General features: G+C 36.4%; 1 protein-coding gene across 2 annotated transcripts in view; it reads right to left on the bottom strand.

The window, feature by feature from the left end:
* The window catches only part of DYNC2H1 (dynein cytoplasmic 2 heavy chain 1), a 388746-nt gene that overhangs the window by 298430 nt on the left and 66114 nt on the right, over positions 1-24202 (bottom strand). For both annotated transcript variants that reach the window (XM_060399635.1, XM_004015967.6), the window contains exons 31-41: positions 20735-20885; positions 18564-18769; positions 17100-17282; positions 16336-16518; positions 14227-14450; positions 13720-13835; positions 12228-12427; positions 11164-11428; positions 9206-9413; positions 5665-5794; positions 2138-2293 (exon numbers count right to left, since the gene is read on the bottom strand). In XM_060399635.1, the coding sequence (XP_060255618.1) occupies positions 2138-2293; positions 5665-5794; positions 9206-9413; positions 11164-11428; positions 12228-12427; positions 13720-13835; positions 14227-14450; positions 16336-16518; positions 17100-17282; positions 18564-18769; positions 20735-20885 (2022 nt within the window). The remainder of the gene's footprint in view (positions 1-2137; positions 2294-5664; positions 5795-9205; positions 9414-11163; positions 11429-12227; positions 12428-13719; positions 13836-14226; positions 14451-16335; positions 16519-17099; positions 17283-18563; positions 18770-20734; positions 20886-24202) is intronic.

Here is a 24202-nt window from a genome sequence, read left to right on the forward strand (position 1 = left end):
GCTGGGAGGGATTGAGGGCAGGAGGAGAAGGGGACGACAGAGGATGAGATGGCTGGATGGCATCACGACTCGATGGACGTGAGTCTGAGTGAACTCCAGGAGTTGGTGATGGACAGGGAGACCTGGCATGCTGTGGTTCATGGGGTTGCAAAGAGTCGGACACAACTGAGCAACTAAACTGAACTGAACTGAACTTATGTACTTATACAGATGGTCCCCAACTTACAATGGCTTTACTTATGATTTTCCATGTTTACAACAGGGAAGAAGTGATATGCATTCAGTAAAAACCATACTTTGAATTTTGATCTTTTCCCAGACTAGTGATATGACGTATGATACCATCCTATGATGCCGGGCAGCAGCAGTGAGTGGAAGCAAACTGCAGCTCATAGGCAGCCATACAATCACCAGGGTAAATAACTGATATACTTAAAACCACACTCTTTCACTTTCTGCATAGTAGTTGAGAAATTACACACTATTCAACACTTTATTATAAAGTAGACTTTGTGTTAGATGATTTGCCCAACAGTAGGCTAATATTCTGAGCACTTTGAGACAGACTGTATTAAGTCATGATATTTGATAGGTTAGAGGAGGTAAATACATTTTCAACTTAGGATATTTTCAACTTATGATGAGTTTATCTGGCTGTAATCCCATCATAATTCAAAGAAAATCTGTACATAAATGTATTCATGCATGCCTAGTGTCTGTTGTGTCTGACTCTTTACGACCCCATGTACTGTGGCCCGCCAAGCTCCTCTGTCTGGGGGCGCTTTTTCAGGAAGGAATACTGGAGTGGGTTGCCATTTCCTCCTCCAGGGGATCTTCCTCATTCAGGTATGGAACCCTCATCTCCCACATCTCCTGCATTGGCAGGCAGATTCTCTATCACTGAACCACCTGAGAAGTCCATACTAAACAGAGTCTGAGCCTTCTCAATCTAAAACTTCATTCACATTTGACAGGCCAAAGTGCAAATGTGGAAGAAGCAGATTTCAAAACATGCAGTCAGAGAGCTAGCGACTGAGGTTTGAGGTTTCTCAGAAGTGATAGCAGCAGTGAGAGAGAGAGACTTAGGAGCTTCCTACTCTACCTGGAGCATGTCAGTTTGCTCTGTTTTATTAAATATTGTGCTTCTAAGAATAATTTCTTTTGAGAAAGAATCCCACCACTTAATCTTATTAAACAATGGTTTAAGAGAATCAAATAATACATAGTATTTTGGCTTCATAAGTTTTAATTCTCTTTCTCAAAAAAAAAAAAAAGAGTCCTTCCTATGAAGTCAAATTGGTCCACTTTTTTTTAAACTTTTTATTTTATATTGGGGTATAGCCAATTAACAATGCTATGATGGTTTCAGGTGAACAGTGAAATGATTCAGCCATATATATAGATATACCCATTCTCTCTCAAACTCCACTCCAATCAAGGCTGAAAATTAGGCTACTTTTAAAGACAGGTACAGCAGCCAACATTGCTGTTTATTACTTGTTTCCAAGTGCACTTTACATTGGTCATCTCATTTAGTAACATTTAACATCCCTCTGAAGAACCATTTCACTATAATACTGTCATTGTTTAATCACTAAGTCATATCTGACTCTTCTGAGACTCCATGGACTGTAGCCCACTAGGTTCCTCTGTCCACAGGATATCCCCAGCAAGAATACTGGAGTGGGTTTCCATTTCCTTCACCAGAGGTTCTTCTCAATCCAGGGATCCAACTAGCTTCTCCCACACTGGCAGGCACTTTCTTTACCACTGAGTCACCAGGGAAGCCAAATATAAATGCATTATTATTGTATTAAACGTGTAACTTCCAAATGCTATATCCAGGTCTTCCCAGGTGGCACTAGTAGTAAAGAACCCACCTGCCAATGCAGGTAGAGGTAAGAGACGCAGGTTCGATCCCTGGGTTGAGATGATCCCCTGGAGGAGGTCATGGCAACTCACTCCAGTATTCCTGGCTGGAGAATCCCACAAAGGAGCCTGGCAGACCACCACCAATGGGTTGCACAGAGTCAGACACGATTGAAGCGACTTATTAGAACGCATGCATGCACACACCCAGAGTCAATGAAAATTAACAAAAAATGTTGATTAAACATGGGCTTTAAATGTGTACTACCTCTTTGGTGAATTCCAGACGTGACTTCAAGTTCAGATTTCCACCAAGACCCCTTATGAGATTAATAATAAATTGATCATGATCTCTGCATCCATGTAGATGTGACAATCCATTCATCACAGTTCCAACCAAACTTGTTTCTACCACATAGTCATTCTGTTGATTAAAATCCATATTACAGACAAAGGGAAAATATTAACAAGCAAATTAACACCATACACAGATTGTTTACTCATCTTTTCAAGGATCATATTTAAATTTATCCCACTACTCAAGTTGTAGAAAATTTAGATTTCAACTTATACATAAACATTGAAAATAAAGAGTAATAATAAAAATACAATTGTGTATTTCTAGCTGTAAGTGTGAGTCCTCAAATAAATACACAGTTTGTTTACTTCCTAAACCTGAAAAAAATTTTTTTAAAGGTAAATCAATGAATATCAGTCTAAATATAACACTTCCTCATTTCTTCTTGATAATTAAAAAAGAAGCTAGACACCTCAACTTCAGAGTAGCCCCTGCTCACCACAACTAGAAAAAGCCCATACACAGCAACAAAGAAACAGCACAGCCAAAAATAAAAATAAATTAACTAATTTTAAAAAAAAGAAGCTAGAGGCAAAGGCTAGATTAATGGTTCTAGACCAAAAAACGTTAGTAAAGGCAGCTTAAAAACAATTTGGAGCTCTTCCTCTATACAGAATTTTCAAATGAAACTTTTGGACTCAGGTGGTATAGATTATTGAGATCCATGGGCCTCTGGGGCCCTGTGTAGTTAACAGGGAAAACCAGTAATGGCTAGAATCTGTATGTAGTGCTAGGTAGCTTTTTTTAAAGGGAGAATTAAACAGAGCAGTTGTTTTAACTGGAGAAGGCGATGGCACCCCACTCCAATACTCTTGCCTGAAAACTTCCATGGATGGAGGAGCCTGGTGGGCTGCAGTCCATGGGGTCGCCAAGAGTCAAACACGACTGAGCGACTTCCCTTTCACTTTTCACTTTCATGCATTGGAGAGAAATGGCAACCCACTCCAGTGTTCTTGCCTGGAGAATCCCAGGGACGGGGGAGCCTGGTGGGCTGCCGCCTATGGGATCGCACAGAGTCAGACACAACTGAAGTGACTTAGCAGCAGCAGCAGCAGCTTGTTTTAATGGAAGTCAACTCTAACAGACATACTATGCTATGTTAAGTCGCTTCTGTCATGTCCAACTCTTTACAACCCCATGGACTGTAACCTTCCAGGCTCCTCTGTCCATGGGATTTTCCAAGCAAGAATACTGGAGTGGGTTGCCATTTCCTTCTCCAGAAGTCTAGTAGAGGAAATAGTTAATTCACTGTGGTAGAAGTTATAGAGCAGAAAAAGAGAGTGTTTTGAGAAAGGATAACTCAGGCTGAGGACTCAAGGTGTCCTTAAGGAAGATGACAATTGTTAATATTTGAAGAGTGAGACCTATCTGGCATACAGAGAACTCAGCATATGCAATGGTAAGCAATGGGCACACTTAAGGAATTAAAAGAAACATATTCCTGAACAAGCAAAGCCAGAGTGATTCAAGACAGAGAGGCAGGCAAGGGCCAGAGTATGTGGAACTGCATAGGCCATGATAAGGAGTGCAAATTATATCTTCAGTGCCTTTAAACTTCAAGAGAATAAAATGACTAAATTTACATTTTAAAAAATCTCTCTGCCTGCATAATAAATAATTTTCAAAGAACAGAAATAGGATGGGAAAAGGGGGGAAAACAGAAGGAGATGGACAGAAATCCAGCACCTTAGGCCATACTGAGTCCTAAGCTTTAAAGGCAAGATAAAGGAAAAGGAAACCGACATATCTTCCTCTAGATTGTCTAATTTGCTAAATATAAGAAAGCAAAGCTGTACTTATAAATAAAATCAACACTTGACTAGAGCATTCATTATGGTATCTCTCTCAGAATCTCAACATGGTAAACAAAGCACAGAATCAAGAAAGAAGGAACACTCAACACATAAACTCTCAAACAAGAACAAGGACCTGAGAATAGAATCACTTTATTTTCTAACTAAATCTTTGGTTATCCACTCTATAGTTTAAAAATATTATCCTGTCATCGTGTCTGTGTCACAAATCCCAAATAGGGGAGAGTCAAACAGCCAATACATTCTATGCAGTGCTACATCTCTCATTCCAACACCTGACAGCATGCAAGCTGATGACTTCAGGGCACCTGCCCTGGAAAGCATGGTTAGGTTTGTTTGTTTTATACTCACAAAATAACAACACACCTACTGAAAAGGTGCTACATAGGCATCAGTTATTTAACTAAGCTCATATATTCATTTCTCTAAGTTTTTTTTTTTTTTAATGTGGACCATTTTTAAAGTCTTTATTGAATTTGTTAAAATACTGCTTCTGTTTTATGTTTTTCGGCCATGAGGCACGTGGGATCTTACTTGGGAAGCCACGTAAGGTAATGGCAGCCCACTCCAGTGTTCTTGCCTGGAGCATCCCAGGGGCGGGGGAGCCTGGTGGGCTGCCCCACCAGGAATCACAAGTATGCCGCTTGCACGGGAAGGTGCAGTCTGAACCACGGGACTGTCAGGGAGGCCGCAAGCTTGTACACTCTTATTCACCACACTGTTATTACCAGACTCTGCCTCTGGGGATACAATAAGGAGTATAACAGGCTTAATCTTTGCCCTCAAGGTGCCTGCAGTTGCATGAAAGCAATTATAGTTGAAAGGCGTAGTACACTGCTGCAGAAGCACAAGGAGGCAGACAGCTCAGTCAGACTGAGGGCTGGGGGGAGTGGCTCTTCCCTGAAGTCTCCAGGGAAACCTATCTCATTTGTGTCATTTCACCCAAGTCCCTAGTCCTCCACCATTCATCTTTACAAAGTCAGGAAAGAAAAAAATTTAGAAAACTAAAGTGAACTTGCCATTTCTCTATATGATTTGCCCAACCCTGAAGTATTAACCTCTAAATTAAGTTCATATCAACAATCATCTTTACAAAAACTCATTGCTATTTATTTTCTCTATTTTTGTTTATTTTTTATACAAACAATGACATGAGAGAAATCAAACTTTGAAAAGATCGATAAGTTTCATCAAGGACATCTATTTGAAAAGCAATAAATTTTTGCTAAATAAACAAATGTTTCAATAATATTATAAATAACTCATCATGTTTCTCCACTTTAATACTGTCATTATATTTAGCATGATATATAGGCAAGTACTTGTTGACATAGTAAAATGGGGCAGAAAGATCATTTTGCTAGTAGAACTTCAAAAGGCATGCCAGTTTTCAAGATTTTTAGATAAGTTGCAAGGGATCAGGGATGGAAGAATTAAAGTATTTTAAGATGTAACACAATCGAAGTTATACCATGAAATACAGTGGGAGAGCAGTGAAGACATCGACCCTTCACTACACCCCCACATTCTGTCAGAACGCCACTAAAAGGCGGTTGAATGTAACCAACAGTTAGTCATTATACTTTCTGCCTAAATAATTATGAAATATTATAATTATCTTACCTGTTTTAGAACCCACTGTAATGCCTTTTCAAAATAATCCCCAATCCAGTTTTCAAGATTATTCCTATATGTAGGAGGCTGATTCCTCAACCAAGATTTTATCAGAGAATTAAGATCTGTCTCTTCATCACTGAAACATATTAACAAACATTAAAAATTGTTTAGTTTCCTTTGTTGTGCAGAAGCTTTTAATTTTAATTAGATCCCATTTGTTTATTTTTGCTTTGATTTCCACTATTCTGGGAGGTGGATCATAGAGGATCCTGCTGTGATTTATGTCGGAGAGTGTTTTGCCTATGTTCTCCTCTAGGAGTTTTATAGTTTCTGGTCTTACATTTAGATCTTTAATCCATTTTATTTTTGTAAATGGTGTTAGAAAGTGTTCTAGTTTCATTCTTTTACAAGTGGTTGACCAGTTTTCCCAGCACCACTTGTTAAAGAGATTGTCTTTAACCCATTGTATATTCTTGCCTTCTCTGTCGAAGATAAGGTGTCCATAGGTGAAAAGTCTACAAGCAATAAATGCTGGAGAGGGTGTGGAGAAAAGGGAATCCCCTTACACTGTTGGTGGGAATGCAAACTAGTACAACCACTATGGAGAACAGTGTGGAGATTCCTTAAAAAACTGCAAATAGAACTGCCTTATGACCCAGCAATCCCACTGCTGGGCATACACCGAGGAAACCAGAATTGAAAGAGACACATGTATCCCAATGTTCATCGCAGCACTGTTTATAATAGCCAGGACATGGAAACAACCTAGATGTCCATCAGCAGATGAATGGATAAGAAAGCTGTGGTACATATACACAATGGAGTATTACTCAGCCATCAAAAAGAATACATTTGAATCAGAACAGACTTTTTGACTCTGTGGGAGAGGGTGAGGGTGGGATGATTTGGGAGAATGGCATTGAAACATGTATAATATCATATAAGAAACAAATCACCAGTCTAGGTTCAATGCAGGATACAGGATGCTTGGGGCTGGTGCACTGGGATAACCCAGAGGGATGGTATGGGGAGGAAGGGGCAAGGGGGGTTCAGGAGTGGGAACTTATGTACACCCATGGCAGATTCATGTTGATGTATGGCAAAACCAATACAGTATTGTAAAGTAAAAAAAAAAAAAAATTAAATTAAAAAAAAAAAAAGAATACATTTGAATCAGTTCTAATGAGGTGGATGAAACTGGAGCCAATTATACAGAGTGAAGTAAGCCAGAAAGAAAAACACCAATACAGTATACTAACACATATATATGGAATTTAGAAAGATGGTAATGATAACCCTGTATGTGAGACAGCAAAAGAGACACAGATGTAAAGAACAGACTTTTGGACTCTGTGGGAGAGGGAAGAGGGTGGGATGATTTGGGGAATGGCATTGAAACATGTATACTATCACGTAAGAAACGAATTGCCAGTCTAGGTTCGATACAGGATACAGGATGCTTGGGGCTGGTGCACTGGGATGACCCAGAGTGATGATATAGGGAGGATGGTGGGAGGGGGTTTCAGGGTTGGGAACTCATGTACACCCGTGGTGGATTCATGTCAATGTATGGCAAAACCAATACAGTATTGTAAAGTGAAAAAATTTTAAAAAATAATAAACTAAAAGACCAAAAAAAATTGTTTAGGAGTAAATCATAAATTTACTTTCAAAATAAATTTCTGCTCCAATAAACATGATTCTACATATGCACTCTATCTGCTAGTATACAAGAGTTCATTTTTTAGTTACTTCTGTATATGTAAGTGTGTATACACTACTTCTACTTATATAAGCATATATAAGTGTGTGTACATATATAATGTTATTTTCTATAAAACAAACCAAATAAACCTCACCTCTATCATTGTAAGTATAAATTAAAGAAGAATTACACATCTACAAGTTAGCCACAAAGTGATCTAAACCATTTCTACCCAAAGTGGGGTCTACAGAATCCCAAGTACCATCCTGGACCTAATGAAGCAAAATCTTTGCTTTAACAATATCCCTAGGTGATTCAGATGCACATTAGACAAGCTGCACTGCATCTTAATGCAGATCTTTAAAAATACTTTTTCTTTTTCTCTATCTCCAAAAAAGCTGACCACCTAAATTCCCATGCCACTACTGAAACTTGAAAATCATGCTAAAGTAAAATCTAATTTTTTTTAGCAAAGCACTTAATTATTTGAGTAACATCCAATGTTTGAAATTATACATAATATTGACATCTTATTCAAAATTACATGTTGCTGCTGCTGCTAAGTCAGTTCAGTTGTGTCTGACTCTGTGCGACCCCACAGACGGCAGCCCACCAGGCTCCCCCGTCCCTGGGATTCTCCAGGCAAGAACACTGGAGTGGGTTGCCATTTCCTTCTCCACTGCGTGAAAGTGAAGTCGCTCAGTTGTATCCAACTCTTAGCAACCTCTTGGACTGCAGCCTACCAGGCTCCTCCACCCATGGGATTTTCCAGGCAAGAGTACTGAAGTGGGTTGCCATTGCCTTCTCTGAATTACATGTTATGCATTTATAGAAATCATAGTAAAAACAACTTGTAGACTAATAACTTTAGAAGTTACAAGGGCCCACAATTCTGTCATTTCTCCTGTCCTCTACCAGTGCTTCACAGTAACACGAGTAAATACTGAGTCCTTGAATTTCTCCTCCCACATTTCTATCCAGTTTAATAAGGAAAAGAAATAAAAGATCAAAGGTAAATATGTAAATTACATTAGATACACTCAAAACAGACAAAGGAAAGCTGTTAAACACTTTTCAGCATAAAGTCTTTGTTGTCAGTGGTGGTTTAGTGGCTAAGTCGTGTCTGACTCTTGCAAACCACGGACTGTAGCCCACCAGGTTCCTCCGTCCATGAGATTTTCCAGGCCAGAGTACTGGAGTGGTGTGCCATTGCCTTCAGCTTTAAATTACTAGCCTCCAGCTCATAAGTAGTATGTTCACTTCTCTGAACTCATTCATAATATTTAAAGAAAAGTTATAGAAAAAAGAAAAAACAAATATTAATACTTGCTGTTTCATTTATGCAAACAAAAAATAATTATTTAGTAATTGTGATACCACTATTGCTGCTGCTGCTAAGTCGCTTCAGTCGTGTCCAACCCTGTGTGAACCCAGAGACAGCAGCCCACAAGGCTCCTCCATCCCTGGGATTCTCCAGGCAAGAACACTGGAGTGGGTTGCCATTTCCTTCGCCAATGCATGCATGCTAAGTGCCTTCAGTCATCTCCAACTCTGTGCAACCCTGTGGACAGCAGCCCACCAAGCTCCTCTGTCCATAGGATTCTCTAGGCAAGAATACTGGAGTGTGTTGCCATGTCCTTCTCCTGTGATACCACTATACTGCTGAAATAATTCAACTAAATAAACAGGAACTCTGAATGAATAAAAACGTAACAAAGAAGTTAATAAACAATGAAAAAAACAAATATTCACATATTACTCATGTATCACTTATGTCACTTAGCTATGAAACCAAAATAATAATTGAAAATATTCTAACACAATGTATACAAGTGCACTTACCTAAGAAAGATCATTCCCATTCTAGATATGGTAGCTGGTGAGGCACAACTTAAATCATGAGTTTCAAATACGAAGTTAACATTTTGGCCAAACTGAATCCTTTCTCCACTGGGCATAGTGAGTAGTCGATTATCATCCAGAACAGAATTCAGAGATTCTATCCATTCAGGATCAATATCACCATCACAGATTATCCACGAGCTAACATCTATTTTCAAACAAACATCAGAGAGAGCAAAATAACCGTAAGGATAATAATATTTAAAATTAAAGAATAAAAAAATTTATTATTCTTTAGAAGCAATTTTCATATTATTTTATATTTCTGAAGCCAAATATAAAGAACAAAGGGTTGAACAAGTTGAAGTTTTTCATGTGAATTTATACTACAAATGTGTGGAGAACCCATAGGCAATCCTGGCTCAGCTGGACAAAGACCCAATGATACTCTCCATGGTAAAGGCTGAGTGACTGAACTGAACTGAACTGAAGGTTCTATTTATTTAATGAACATACAGAACTGAAATCTCAATAAAAGAAAACATGGTTTGCAAGACCTTCAGTTCAGTTTAGTCACTCAGTTGTGTCCAGCTCTTTGCGACCCCATGAACCACAGCACACCAGGCCTCCCTGTCCATCACTAACTTCCGGAGTTCACCCAAACCTATGTCCACTGAGTCGGTGATGCCATCCAGCTATCTCATTCTCTGTCGTCCCCTTCTCCTCCTCCTCTCAAACTTTTCCAGCATCAGAGTCTTTTCAAAGGAGTCAGCTCTTGGCATCAGGTGGCCAAAGTATTGGAGTTTCAGTTTCAACATCAGTCCTCCCAATGAACACCCAGGACTGATCTCCTTTAGGATAGACTGGTTGGATCTCCTTGCAGTCCAAGGGACTCTCAAGAGTCTTCTCCAACACCACGGCTCAAAAGCATCAATTCTTCGGCGATCAGCTCTCTTTATATTCCAACTCTCACATCCATATATGACTACTGGAAAAACCATAGCCTTGACTAGACAGACCTTTGTTTGCAAAGTAATGTCTCTGCTTTTTAATATGCCATCTAGGTTGGTCACAACTTTCCTTGCAAGGAATAAGCATCTTTTAATTTCATGGCTGCAATCACCATCTGCAGTGATTTTGAGCCCCATAAAATAAAGTCAGCCACTGTTTCCCCATCTATTTGCCATCAAGTGATGGGACTGGATGCCATGATCTTAGTTTTCTGAATGTTGAGCTTTAAGTAAGACCTAGGTATTTCTATTTCCACAGGCTTGTGAGATATTCTTTGCATTTTGTCTTCCACCATGTCATTAGAATGTATGAATGCTTTCCATGTAATAGTGCTTTAAAGAAATATGAGAAAGCTACACTTCAGTGTTCCACATGAGAAGTAAAAAATATACCACTGTCAAATCTCTTTTATATATAAAAGGGTAACTTCAAAGGGGAGAAGCAGTGAGCAAGTTGTTAAATTGTGACCTAACAAAAAGTAGAGAGTATTCTTAGATTAGGACTAAAAATTCTGTTAAATACCAAGCCAAAAATTTAGACCAGAAGCTTACAATCACATGACTTAAATTTTCAAAATTCTTGAAAGTGCTGTATTCAAAGTGGTAAGTTCGTGTACACACACAAATTTTAATCCCAAATAAAAATTTGTCAATTTGCTTATTTATGAGGCATTACAATATCAGTTAAGCAAAGATGTTATATTTATTCAATAGATCTAGTTATGAACTACAATTTACCCAGATTACTTGGAAGTTTCTATTATAATAAAAGTTTTGCTATAGAGTACAGATAAAAACAATAACATGTCTTTTACTCCAAAGTGAAATATCAATGTAGATCACAATACAGCAGGTTATGGTCATGTACAAGACTCAAAAAAGACAGAATTACAGACAAGTTCTAACATCCTCTAAAATAAATCAATGAGTCACACAACAGAGACCAACCTTGAGGTTCTCGAACTACTTGACGAGCACTATTTGTCAAAACACCATCAGACCATTCCCTTGTATCCATGTCAATATGGCCTAGTAACTGATGTCTAGGCATAGCTTTGGGATTCATGGTATACTGTTTTACCACTTTGCCAGTTTTACAAAGTGCTGCCCTTAACATTCTCCAAAGAGTAGATTTTCCAGCACCACTTGGGCCAACAATAACAACTCCCATCCTCTGGCGTAACTGTTCATACAATTCTAAAGCCTTCTTGATCTAGTAGAAAAGAAATATATTCATATATGATTTACCATGTACAATCATACACAATTTCACTTTCAATCTGTAACAGTTGTTCTATTTCAAACATATAAATTAAACCTTTTATTTCTTCAATGGAAGATAAAGTCGTAAATAAAAGAATCATGAAATAAATCTGAACACACAACATGATCTTTAATTTCATATTTCTTTAAAAGAAGCAAGTTATCAAATGTTCACGGTTGTCTTCCCTCATTTAATCATTCAAACAAAATATATTCAATATTTTATTCACTTTGCCAGTTGATTCATTCATTTATATCCTGTCTCTCTCCAAAAAAAAAAAAAAAATTCTGAGGAAAAGGTATTCATTTTGAACATTCATTTTTGCTTCATAAAAAGACCTACTAAAGTGAAGTTCTCCTAAGATACTGTCGAAGTTTAAATCATACATAATCAACTATCAAAAATACATATGACAGATCTATTGATATTAGTGCCAGACTCCATACAGGCACTGGGAATAAAACAGTAAAATAGACATGGATCCCACTTTTCGTGGAGACAACTATCTGGTGGGAGAGAATCTATATTAATCATCCAATTGAACATTAAAATGTATATATTACAAAGGTAAAGAAAGCACACAGCTAGGGGATCTAATTTAGATTCAAAAATTAGGGAAGGCTTCAAAGAGTGAGGAAGATTTAAACTGAAAGGTGAAAGATAAGCTGAAAAATAAAGGATAAAGGTAGTTAATAAAAATTAACCAGGAGAAAGGATCAACATATTATGAAGTATTCTCGACAGTTACCTGATTGGGTATGATTTCATAATTGGCCTCCTCAAAGACCTGCTTTAGTGCGGCACTCAGTTCATCGTATTCTACTTCTTTAAAGTCGATTCCAGGAAACACATCTTTAATCAGTGCATCAAACCGAGTGCAATCAGCAAATGTAAACTTTGACATTGTATTAAGTCTCAGTGCTTGTACCACAATATGACTTTCATTAACTAGAAAAAAAGTTTCATTTTAAAACTAGTTATGAATCTAATGACTGTAAAGTTGTTAAGTGCCTTGATATGCACTATTAGTAAGTAACTTACATACTAGAATTTAGTAACATTTATGGCATATGCTATTATGTTAATTAGCAAGCTTACTCAACTATCTTTTAACTGCTGAAAAACAAGTATTACTGAGTTATGAACACTTTTCTATAAAATCTGAATTCCAGGGTACCCAGACTTTAATTAATAAAAACAAAAACTGACTGAGAGACTGTCACAGAGCAGAGTACACCAAGGAGACATGGCAACTTAACACAACACGGCACCCTAGAGTCGACCTCGGAACAGAAAGAGGACGGCAGTGATAAAACAGGTGAAATTCAAATGACGTTTGGACTTTAGTTAATACTCATGTATCAGCCTTAGCTTCTCAGTTTTGACAAATGTACCACAGTAAAGGGGGCATCCCTGGTAGCTCAGTGGTAAAGATCTGCCTGTAATCCACCTGCCAGTGCAGGAGACACAGGTCCAATCCCTGGGTCGGGAAGATCCCCTGAAGAAGGAATGGCAACCCACTCCGGCATTCTTGTCTGGAAAATTCCACGGACAAAGGAGCCTGGTGGCTACACTCCACAGGGTCATAAAAAAAATCAGACATGATTTTGTGACTAAACAACAACAAATAAGATGAAACAATGGAAATGCCAACTTTGCAACTTTAATAAATCTAAAATTATTCTTAGGTTAAAAGGCATTTTTTTTGAAATCTTAAAATATCTCTTTAAAAGAATAATTTTGTTTGGTATACTATCTCCTTGAAAGAGAAAATCTCCATGTTTTTCTAAGGTTTCTGTTGCTGTTTTAAGACTATATAAATTTTCAGACACCAAAATCAGGAACTTTTGAGGGTAGGATCCAAAAATCTGTGTCCTAACAAGCCTCTAGGTGATTCTAATTCACATTAAGGATTGAGAACAAGTGGACTACACTATATACCTCTACATACTGCAAATGTTTAATATTTAATGCATGTTTAAAAGTTATGATTGGACATTAAGAAAAAATTATGAAAAATCTGGATAAATTATGGACTTTATCAAAAAATAATGAATCAACATTGGTTCATTAGAATTAATAAATGTATCATACTAATATGTTAACACAGGAGAAACTGGATGGGCATAACATTCAGAAGCCCTCTATATTATATGTATACCTTTTATATAAATCTAAAACTATACTAAATTAAAACTTATTTTAAAAAGTGAGATTATAATTGAAATAATGAATCATACCATTTTGTTTAACACTAGTTTTCTTCAGCTGTCTAAGAAGATTTCCACTTCCTCTTAGAACTGTTTTCAAAGCTCTCAACCCCCAATCATAATGTTGCTGAGGTGTCAAAAGTTCCCTTAAATAAAGACATGGAAATCATAAAGCATCAAATAGCTGTAAGAAATTCATTTAATTATCATACTAAAAGATACAGAATCCAGCTACTAACACAGAGAAATCAGAAAATTAGTTTCATAAATCAGAAATTTAGTTTAGTCTAATAAATATCATTTAGCTAGAGTACTCCATTAAATATGTTTTACAGGAAAAAAAAAAAGTGAAATTAAATCAATAGTATTTAAAAACAAGTACTTTTGAGCCAGACATTTTCGTTATTCAAACTAAAATCTGTCCTATCTATACCTGAGGTACAATATAATTAGACAAATGTGGAAAATGGTCATTAATAGCCAGGACAAATCATTGGAGACACAAAGTATTTCAAAATTTAAAACAAGAAAACTCACCTGGATAGATTGAAGATAGCTACCAATTTTCTGCCCAACACTTTAGCATCTTTAAAGCCTTCTGAATAGAGAATAACTTCTGCAATAAGCTCATTGTCTGGACGGGACATGGCTACTGGCCTAAAAAGTTGTTTAAGATTATCAGGCAGTTTCTGTCTTCCACCATAGCCTTTTCCAGCAGGATTCATAGTGATAAAGATTCCAGAATTAGAATTTATTTCTACCTGAAATATTAATTTAAAACACAGGCATCAAGTATTTGAAACTATAAGATATATTGCCAATAGAAGTTTTACTGTGACATATTTCTACACACAGATCTTATACCTTAGCAAAAAGTAACCACTAGGGTGCTAAGCATCTACTCAACATATAATCAACTCCTTATGAACTATACTACTTCATAGAGATTCTTTATGCTCAGTTTTTTGAGGCTGAAAGTTTCAGTGACAGTAACCAGTTTGACTGTCCATTTATTCAATATTAATGTTTATTAAAAGCCTTCCTTGTGTTAGGTGCTTTCTTAAGTATACAGAGACAACACAACTCTGAATTAAAGTCAGTAATGGTTCATGCTCTTTTGGAATTTATAGTCTATTGAATACTACAGTCAAGCAATTATAGTTAATAAACGCTATGACAGTGAAGAGCAAAATATCTTGAGAGTTATCTAGTGGGAGTATTTTCAACAAAGCAGTAAGAATAGAAAATTAGAATTATAATGTGTAAACAATGAATGAACAACAATGAAGCAGAAATACCTAGAGTAAAAACTCTGGCTATAAAGGAAAGAAAAGAAAAAAAGAATGGTGGAAGAAAAGATGAATTAAGGGAAGGTTTGCTTATGTTTTGGGCTTCCCTGGTGGCTCAGATGGTAAAGCATCTGCCTGCAATGCAGGAGAGCTGGGTTCGATCCCTGGGTCAGGAAGATCCCCTGGAGAAGGAAATGGCAACCCACTCCAGTATTCTTGCCTGCAAAATTCCATAGAGGAGACTGGTAGGCTACAGTCAATGGGGTCACACAGAGAGTCAGACAAGACTGAGCAATTTCACTTTCACTTTCACTTTGCTTATGTTTTAATTATACTAAATAGTATACTACAGTATTAGTATATATAATATTGTACATCATTTAGAAGGAAAATTATGTGATTATGTTTAAAAGCCAGTGAGAAATGGGAAGAAAGAGGACAGGAATAACTCTGAAGAGAAAGTCCCTGGGAAGCTGATCCCAAAGTATAGATGGAAAATTTAGCTTGGGTTGGCAAAAAGGACAATTTTTCTTTCTAAGAGGAGGAAATGACAAAAATGAACAGGGGAAAAAATATATTTTGATGGTACTTAATAGTTTCTCTTTTCTTTGTGAAGAAAGAGTTTAAACATTTAAATTTTACTCAGGTAAACTCAGAAGTTACAAGAAATCTGGAATTGGTTCTACTTAGCCTACCCTGAAAAACTCGTATTGTGAAATGTCATTATGGAGAAGAGAATAATTTCACAGCTCTTTCTACTTCCAGTGTGCTCACCATTACATATATAGAGAGAAATCTATATTTTATATACAAATAAGTTTACATTCTAATGACATGAATGTATATTTCCTATGTGGAGAAGTAAGCAGCAGTAGAATAGCTAAATGTTTATGAAGATTCATATAGAATAGTGATTAAAAACATGAATTTCAGAGTTAGACACACCTGAGTTCAATTTCCAACACCACTACTTATGCTAACTTACCAAGCTGTAGTTTCCTCATCCGTAAAGTGAAAAAAAATATAACAGTACCTAACTCAAAGGAGTGTGGTGAGTATTAAGTAAAACAAAATATAAAAGCATTAAGCACAGTGCCAGCATAGAGTGTTTGATAAACGTTAGCAAACATTATAACTGGATTATTCAATACTGAAAGTTTGAAAACGAATAGTGGAAATGGGACCAAAAAAAGGTGAGAAATTCAGAGACAATTCACAGGTAAAAAGGTTTAACACACTGGTCACAAATTAGAAACAAGGGCGCCAGAAGCAATAAAGATAGACTATTTGCCTGAGCATGAGTAACACAAAGTTTTATAAAATATTTTAATTCTTTAAATTTCCGATGTAGCTATACCTCCTTGCCAAGCAGCTCACACACAGATCTATGATTCTTCAAAGCATCTTGAATTGTCTGGATTTGCATAGAAACTGCAGACAGTACGGATTCTTCCAATCTATTGAATTCATCAAAACAACCCCAGGCCCCACACTTTACCAAGCCAACAAATATTCGTCCCATTGACTTCACATCGATGCCCTTAAAAATAACAATTAAAATTATATTCATTAAACATAATTAAAAACTCTAATAATAATCTAATACTTTATATCATTTAGTGAGAAGATAATCATTTCATCCATCTATGCCCTTTGGTTCTTTATTAATAAATAGCTATTCTTTTAAAAACTAGGGTGGTTTCAAGGAATAAACAAAATAATTCATGTGAAAGCATTCTGAAAAGCACAAGAACTAAAGATTTTGTTTTAGTTATTCTCTAAGTCAAAATATAAATCCTACACATAATGCTCTGAAAATGGTACTTTAAATGAATTTAAGATTTTCTCCTCCTATCTTCACTATTCTCCTTACAAAAAGTGTTTTTCTACACTCTAACATAAATCTTCATTCAATACTTAAAATTATGTCTTATAATACTTATCTTTAGAAAAGCTTTTAGACTATACTATATGCAACCTCTCTCCATTTTACTTCTCAAAACAAATTTCATTTTGAGAAGTAGAGTGATTTAAACGATAGCATTTCATATATATAAATATGTAAAAACTATTTCAAACATCTAAGACACTATTACATAGTTAGATAATTATTTATTCTACCTCATCACAATTGAAAACTAAAACTTGTCTTCCAAGAAGTCCACCTAAAGCCTTTACTGATTCAGTTTTTCCAGTTCCAGCTGGACCATAAGGATTTCCTCCAAGTCCCATCTTCATGGCTTGAGTGAGAGTTAGGTAGCACTTGTCCGTCAGAGGAGTGTAAACCAGCTTGGGAGCATTACCCTATATGAGAAATATAAATTTCAAACATTCCTATTCTATTCAACATTACAAATATCATATAGTGAGAGATTCTAGTTAAAAAGTCTAGAAGGCAACAAAAGTTTAAAATTGTTTACTAAAACATACTTTAGTAAAGAAACTTTCTAAAGCACAAAAGAATTAAACTTAGTTATTTCTTAAGCATATATTTTATTCTATCCTCAGTTGATAAACTGTTAGGTTTTCCATATAGTCCCTCAAGTTCTTTTTTGTTTTTTAACATCAAAAAATTTTGTATTGGGGTATAGCCAATTAACAATGTTGTGACAGTTTCAGGTGAACAGTGAAGGGACTCAGCCATATATATATATATATACACACATACATATATATATACATACACACATATGTATATATACCCCAATCAAGTTCTTGATAATGTCACAAATATATACCTCGAAGACAGATAAATTCAAAACCTGTATACAATTATACACTTTCCAATACAACTAAATACAATTGTATACAATAATTCTATTTTGTATTTTAAAATTCCTTAAATTTTACCATCTTCACAAATCAGAACTACTTTGGAAATATCAAAGTATAATTAATTTGGAAAATTCCTTATGAAATTAATAATCTTAAATTACCAAATAATTCTCAAAAAACAGATTCAAATTGCATTTTATAGAGTTTTTTCATCAATTTAAGTGGACAGATTTGGGTCTCAAAATTCATTTCCTTTTTGAAAGAGCCAGCAGGCAATTCTCCTGACATGCTTATTAACATAAATGTCAAACATATCCTGATGACTGATTCACTATGATGGAAAAAGGCAAAGAGCATACAGGTGGATTTTTTGAGAATAGATTACATTATTTGCTTTAAAATTCTTTTACCTTGCAAACTTAAGATATTTAACAAACATACTTTAACATATCAACTAATTTTGGCCTTGTAAAAGGAGACACAAACCAAATTGTTTCTACCAAGGTTGCCTAATATTCACTTCTCTTTGGATTAGAGACATATTTCAGTCTACATAAATAAATACTACTTCAAGAAATGGCACATTTAAAGAATTCAACACAACACTGCCATTATTTTAACTTTTTTGTAAATAGAATTTTTCCAATATAGCATCTTTCTAAGTATGATGAAACAGAAGACAATAACACAAACAAAACTCTTAAAAAGTTACAACTAAAATTAAAATAACTCTTTCATTCAATAGCAAATTTCCTTTAAAGTAAATAATTTCTAACTGGAAAAATTAAACATTTCTGCCATAAGGCATACCTGGTATTCATAAGTATACTGAAGTTCAGAATCCACCATTTGAACATAACATGTGTCATCACTTTTCATATAGAACCTAACTTGTTTTTTCCAAGCCCAGTCTTCAGTTGTATGAATTTGCACTTGGTTTAACTGCTTCACCACATCAATATTATGAATAATATCAAGAATAAGTGCTTTAAGTTTAAGCTCCAGAATGCCAGATTCTGTATACAATTAAAATAATTGGAGAAAATGTTAGCCTGTGATTTATGTACTTTAACATTTTATATGTATATATATGAATGATTCCTTAGCAAATTTATATATATATGATTCTTTAGTGCATTTAATTTCATAATCCATCTTAACAGTACAGTAACATACATCATGCAACTCAAAAGAACGTCAAATGCACCAATAAGAACTGTGAGTGTAAAAACTAAAAATTCAATGAAACAGGGGTTCTAGGTCCTTCTCCAAGGGAGTAAGGACACTCAGCCTGGCTCTCCCTCTGAATGCAGGTATAAAACACAAGACAACCTGCATTAAACAGCTATTTAAGCAAAAGTAAAGAGTATCAGGCAAACTGGGGAAGCACAGAATCAGAAGTACAACCAAACCAGTGCTAAGTTTACCTTTTTCCTTTTTTCTCTCTTATATGCATGGACCTGGACTCAGTGTTGCCAGAAACCATAGTGGTGTTACCAGAGAGAGTTCAAGAACAAGGCCTCTACCTCCGAGTTGAAAAGCAAAAAAGGAGTCTCCCCATAGCCACAGCGCTGGCAGGGGAATCCCAGAAATGCCTAAAACTCTGAAGGAAGAGAACCGCCCTCTCAAATTAGAGGAGCCATGACCCCAAGAAAGGGAGACAAACCCTTACTGCTCTTCTCTCTTCTCTCCATCAGATGGCTTAAGACACGGGCCCCGTCACAGGAAGTGTGCGGGAGAGCACATGGAGCCCCTGCTCTCTGACCGGAAGTCAAAAGGGTAGCCCGAGGGAACCACAGAACCCGGGGGAGTTCACGGAGCAGGAGGAGCCTGGGAAGACATCCTGGAAACTTCTTCATGAAAGAACTGAACCTAGCCTGAGGTGCGGATTAAATCAGACTTTAATGACTGGCCACTAGGCGGCACACATGTGGGAAAGGTCCGAGGATCTGAAGAACACAGCACAGACAGAACAGACGTGGGACCCACAGCCCACAGAAGGCTGACTGGAACTTGGGGCTGAACCTAACGAGAGCACTTGCTCACAGAAAAATATCAACACTATCCGGAAAATTTAAATAAGATTTAGATTATTGTAACACAATATTCAAAATGTCCAGGATACAATCTGAAATCATTCGACATGAAAAGAACCAAAAAATAAAAAATAAAAAAAACCTCACATCAGAAAAGATAATAAAGGTGAAATGCAGATATTCTCAAGTGAAGGAAATCTGTAAGATTCATATTCAGCAAGTGAGTGAAGTGAAGTCGCTCAGTCGTGTCCGACTCTTTGCAACCCCATGGGCTGTACCCACCAGGCTCCTCCGTCCATGGGATTCTCCAGGCAAGAATACTGGAGTGGGTTGCCATTTCCTTCTCCAGGGGATCTCCCCGATCCAGGGATCAAACCCAGGTCTCCCGCACTGCAGCAGACGGTTTAACCTCTGAGCTACCAGGGAAGCTCTAAAAGAAACACTAAACGAAATTCTTCAAACAAAGATAATGACACCGGAAGAAACCAAGATGAAGGATCGGCAACAAAAATGGTAAGCATCTAAATACAATAAACTATTCTCAGGTCCTCTGAGATACAGGTGATGGTAAAAGGAAAAGTTAGACTCTCATGGAGTTTTCAATGTATATAGATAAATATCTATATATATATATACACATAAATATATATCTAATATATAATATATAGATAAAGGTAAATATCTATACACATTGAAAACAAAGGGGGAGGATAAAGAAATCTATACAATGGTAAGGTTTCTACATTCCATTAAAAATAATAAATTATTGATTCCAAGTACAATATAAAAGTAAAGTATATCTATTATAATTTCTAAATTAACCTCCAAAATAGACAGATTATTGATTGATTGACAGACAAAAGCACAATAGATAAATTAAGATAGAATACTAAAAGAAATGTTCAAATAACAAAAGTCAGCAAAAAATGGAACATTTTTCCATACCAGTATTCCCTGGATCCTCAGAACTTGTATCAATGTTAGTATAGCGCTCTAACTTATTTACCAGCTGTGTTTCAATCTGATGAAGACTATGATCTTTGATAGCATTTTCTACATCTTCAGTGAATTTAATCTGTTCTGCCAAGCATAATATCTAATGAATAAAGAGAAAAAATATTTTTAAAAGGTGAGTTTATTTAGAAATATTTTATAAATGTAAGGAAAGATACCTCTTTCCAAATTTCCAATTACATATTGGTCTCCCTACGTGAATGTCTTACTGGCACCTCAAATAGTAACAGAGTAATACATCTGTAGGAAAAGCATTGTGTGATGCAGCTGAAGCCTACTTCTCAGAAATCATCTCTCACTATTCTTCTACAGGCCTATTTTTAGGCCTTTGAACGCACTAAGCTTATTATAACCTCAGTGCCTTTGTACTTTCTTCCCATGACTCGCTTCATAGATGGCTTCTGTTGACCAGCAAAGATATCAGAATATTTAATCCTATTTAATAAAAAGAGTAATCTTGTAGCATTCGAAAATAATCTCTCAGTATACCACTGAAGTCTACAATTTCAAAATACCAATTTTATCTTAAAGCAAGATTTGTATGTTCAATCTAATACCCATAAATAGAGACTAAATATAGATTATCTTCATGTTCCCATAAAATATGAAATATTAATGCTGTTTGTGAGGATTTCTGTAATATAACCTATATAGCAAGGTTACTGATAAAGCAAATGATACATTTAAATACAAGATTTTTAAAACATATTTTAAAATACTTTGAAACAGTTCTTAGATGGAAAAGGATCCTCCTTTAAACTAAAGACCATCCATCATCTTATAAAGATGGACCATCCATCATCATATAAAGCGCTAAAGCTACTGACCAATTACTACTGAACAGATCGTCTTTTTCTTATATTTACCTTTTAGCATCCAGAAAATATCATTAAATGCCTCTATTTCTCAGATGAACTCATTATCTATACAGACATTTTAAAACAATATAGCAGGCTATGGGGTTGTTTGCTCTAAGTCAGAACATTATATAAGTACCACATCAAGTTCTTTAACAGAAAAGAAAATCAATTAGTAACTGTCCAAGGCAAAGTCATCTCTCATACTTTGTAGTACAAAACTCACCAGATTCTTTAATCAAGTATATGGTAAAACATTTAATTCATCAAGTATATGGTAATGTATTTACTTTGGCCACCTGATGTGAAGAACTGACTCATTGGAAAAGACCCTGATGCTGCGAAAGATTGAAGGAGAAGGAAAAGGGGATGTCAGAGGATGAGATGGTTGGTTGGCATCACCAACTCGATGGACAGGAGTTTGAGTAAGCTCTGAGAGCTGGTGATGGACAGGGAAGCCTAGCGTGCTGCACTTCAAGGGGTTGCAGAGTCAGACATGACTGAGTGACTGAACTGAACTGGAAAGTATTTCAACAAATCCAAATTTGCTTTGTAAGAAAAGACTTTGCTCTTTAATTTTCATATGAAAATGTTCACATGCCACTTCGAAACTAATATGTACATATGTGGAGTTTCATTCAGGCGGTACTACTGAATTTCTGTGTTATAAATAAGTGCACATCAATATCTCAATTTTTCACAGTCTGCTATACTTTCTATGAGAGACTAACAGAAATGATACTCAAGACATTAGTCTTGACTAATTCTCATGTCACATTACCATTCAGATACCTGAACAGACACTAAGATTTTAACTGCCTAAAATATAATGGTCATTAAGGGTGCTGCTCCACTAATAAAATCTAACCTTCAAAATGAGTTGCCATGGAGGTGTTATTACACCCTCTTAACTAAGTGGCTAAAACAATCACTCCAAAGATAGGATGTGAACCAAGGTAAGTCAGAATCTTTCCACTTTATTATGCTGCCTCCTTCCCAGATGGGAAAGTGCCTTCCCCACCTTACTTCAGGTCCTCACAAAGATGTCTTTAGAGAACTGAATAACAGCACACAGTAACCTGTTTCAGACATTCATGTAGACAATCATACTATTCAATCCATTTATATATGGTCTCTTGAGATAATTTTTTCTTCACATTAACTGCTAGTAAACTAGAATTATTTTCTAGATACAGTTTAGTAGTTCACATTTTTACAGAGCTAATGAACTATTTACATTTATATTTTTAGTAGTTCACATTTTTACAAAGATAATGAGCTATTTCAGTTCGGTTCAGTTCAGTCACTAAGTCGTGTCCAACTCTTTGCGACCCCATGAATTGCAGCACGCCAGGCCTCCCTGTCCATCACCAACTCCCAAAGTTCACTCAGAACCATGTCCATCGAGCCAGTGATGCCATCCAGCCATCTCATCCTCTGTCATCCCCTTTTCCTCCTGCCCTCAATCCCTCCCAGCATCAGAGTCTTTTCCAGTGAGTCAACTCTTCACATGAGGTGGCCAAAGTACTGGAGTTTCAGCTTTAGCATCATTCCTTCCAAAGGACACCCAGAGTTTCAGCTTTAGCATCATTCCTTCCAAGGAACACTCAGGGATGATCTCCTTCAGAATGGACGGGTTGGATCTCCTTGCAGTCCAAAGGACTCTCAAGAGTCTTCTCCAACACCACACTTCAAAAGTATCAATTCTTCGGCGCTCAGCTTTCTTCACAGTCCAACTCTCACATCCATACATGACCACTGGAAAAACCATAACCTTGACTAGACGGACCTTTGATGGCAAAGTAACATCTCTGCTTTTGAATATGCTATCTAGGTTGGTCATAACTTTTCTTCCAAGGAGTAAGCCTCTTTTAATTTCATGGCTGCAGCCATCATCTGCAGTGATTTTGGAGACCCCCAAAATAAAGTCTGGCACTGTTTCCACTGTTTCCCCATCTATTTCCCATGAAGTGATGGGACCAGATGCCATGATCTTCATTTTCTGAATGTTGAGCTTTAAGCCAACTTTTTCATTCTCCTCTCTCACTTTTATCAAGAGGCTTTTTAGTTCCTCTTCACTTTCTGCCATAAGGGTGGTGTCATCGGCATATCTGAGGTTATTGATATTTCTCCCAGCAATCTTGATTCCAGCTCGTGCTTCTTCCAGCCCAGCGTTTCTCATGATGTACTCTGCATATAAGTTCAATAGGCAGGGTGACAATATATAGCCTTGACATACTCCTTTTCCCATTTCCTGTTGTTCATGTCCAGTTCTAACTGTTGCTTCCTGACCTGCATATAGGTTTCTCAAGAGGCAGGTCAGGTGGTCTGGTATTCCCATCTCTTTCAGAATTTTCCACAGTTTATTGTGATCCACACAGTCAAAGGCTTTGGCATAGTCAATAAAGCAGAAATAGATGTTTTTCTGGAACTCTCTTGCTTTTTCCATGATCCAGCGGATGTTGTCAATTTGATCTCTGGCTCCTCTGCCTTTTCTAAAACCAGCTTGTAAATGAGCTATTTACATTTTAGTAATTCATAT

This window comes from Ovis aries, chromosome 15 (genome assembly GCF_016772045.2).
Source record: "Ovis aries strain OAR_USU_Benz2616 breed Rambouillet chromosome 15, ARS-UI_Ramb_v3.0, whole genome shotgun sequence".
In the NCBI taxonomy this organism is placed as follows: domain Eukaryota; kingdom Metazoa; phylum Chordata; class Mammalia; order Artiodactyla; family Bovidae; genus Ovis; species Ovis aries.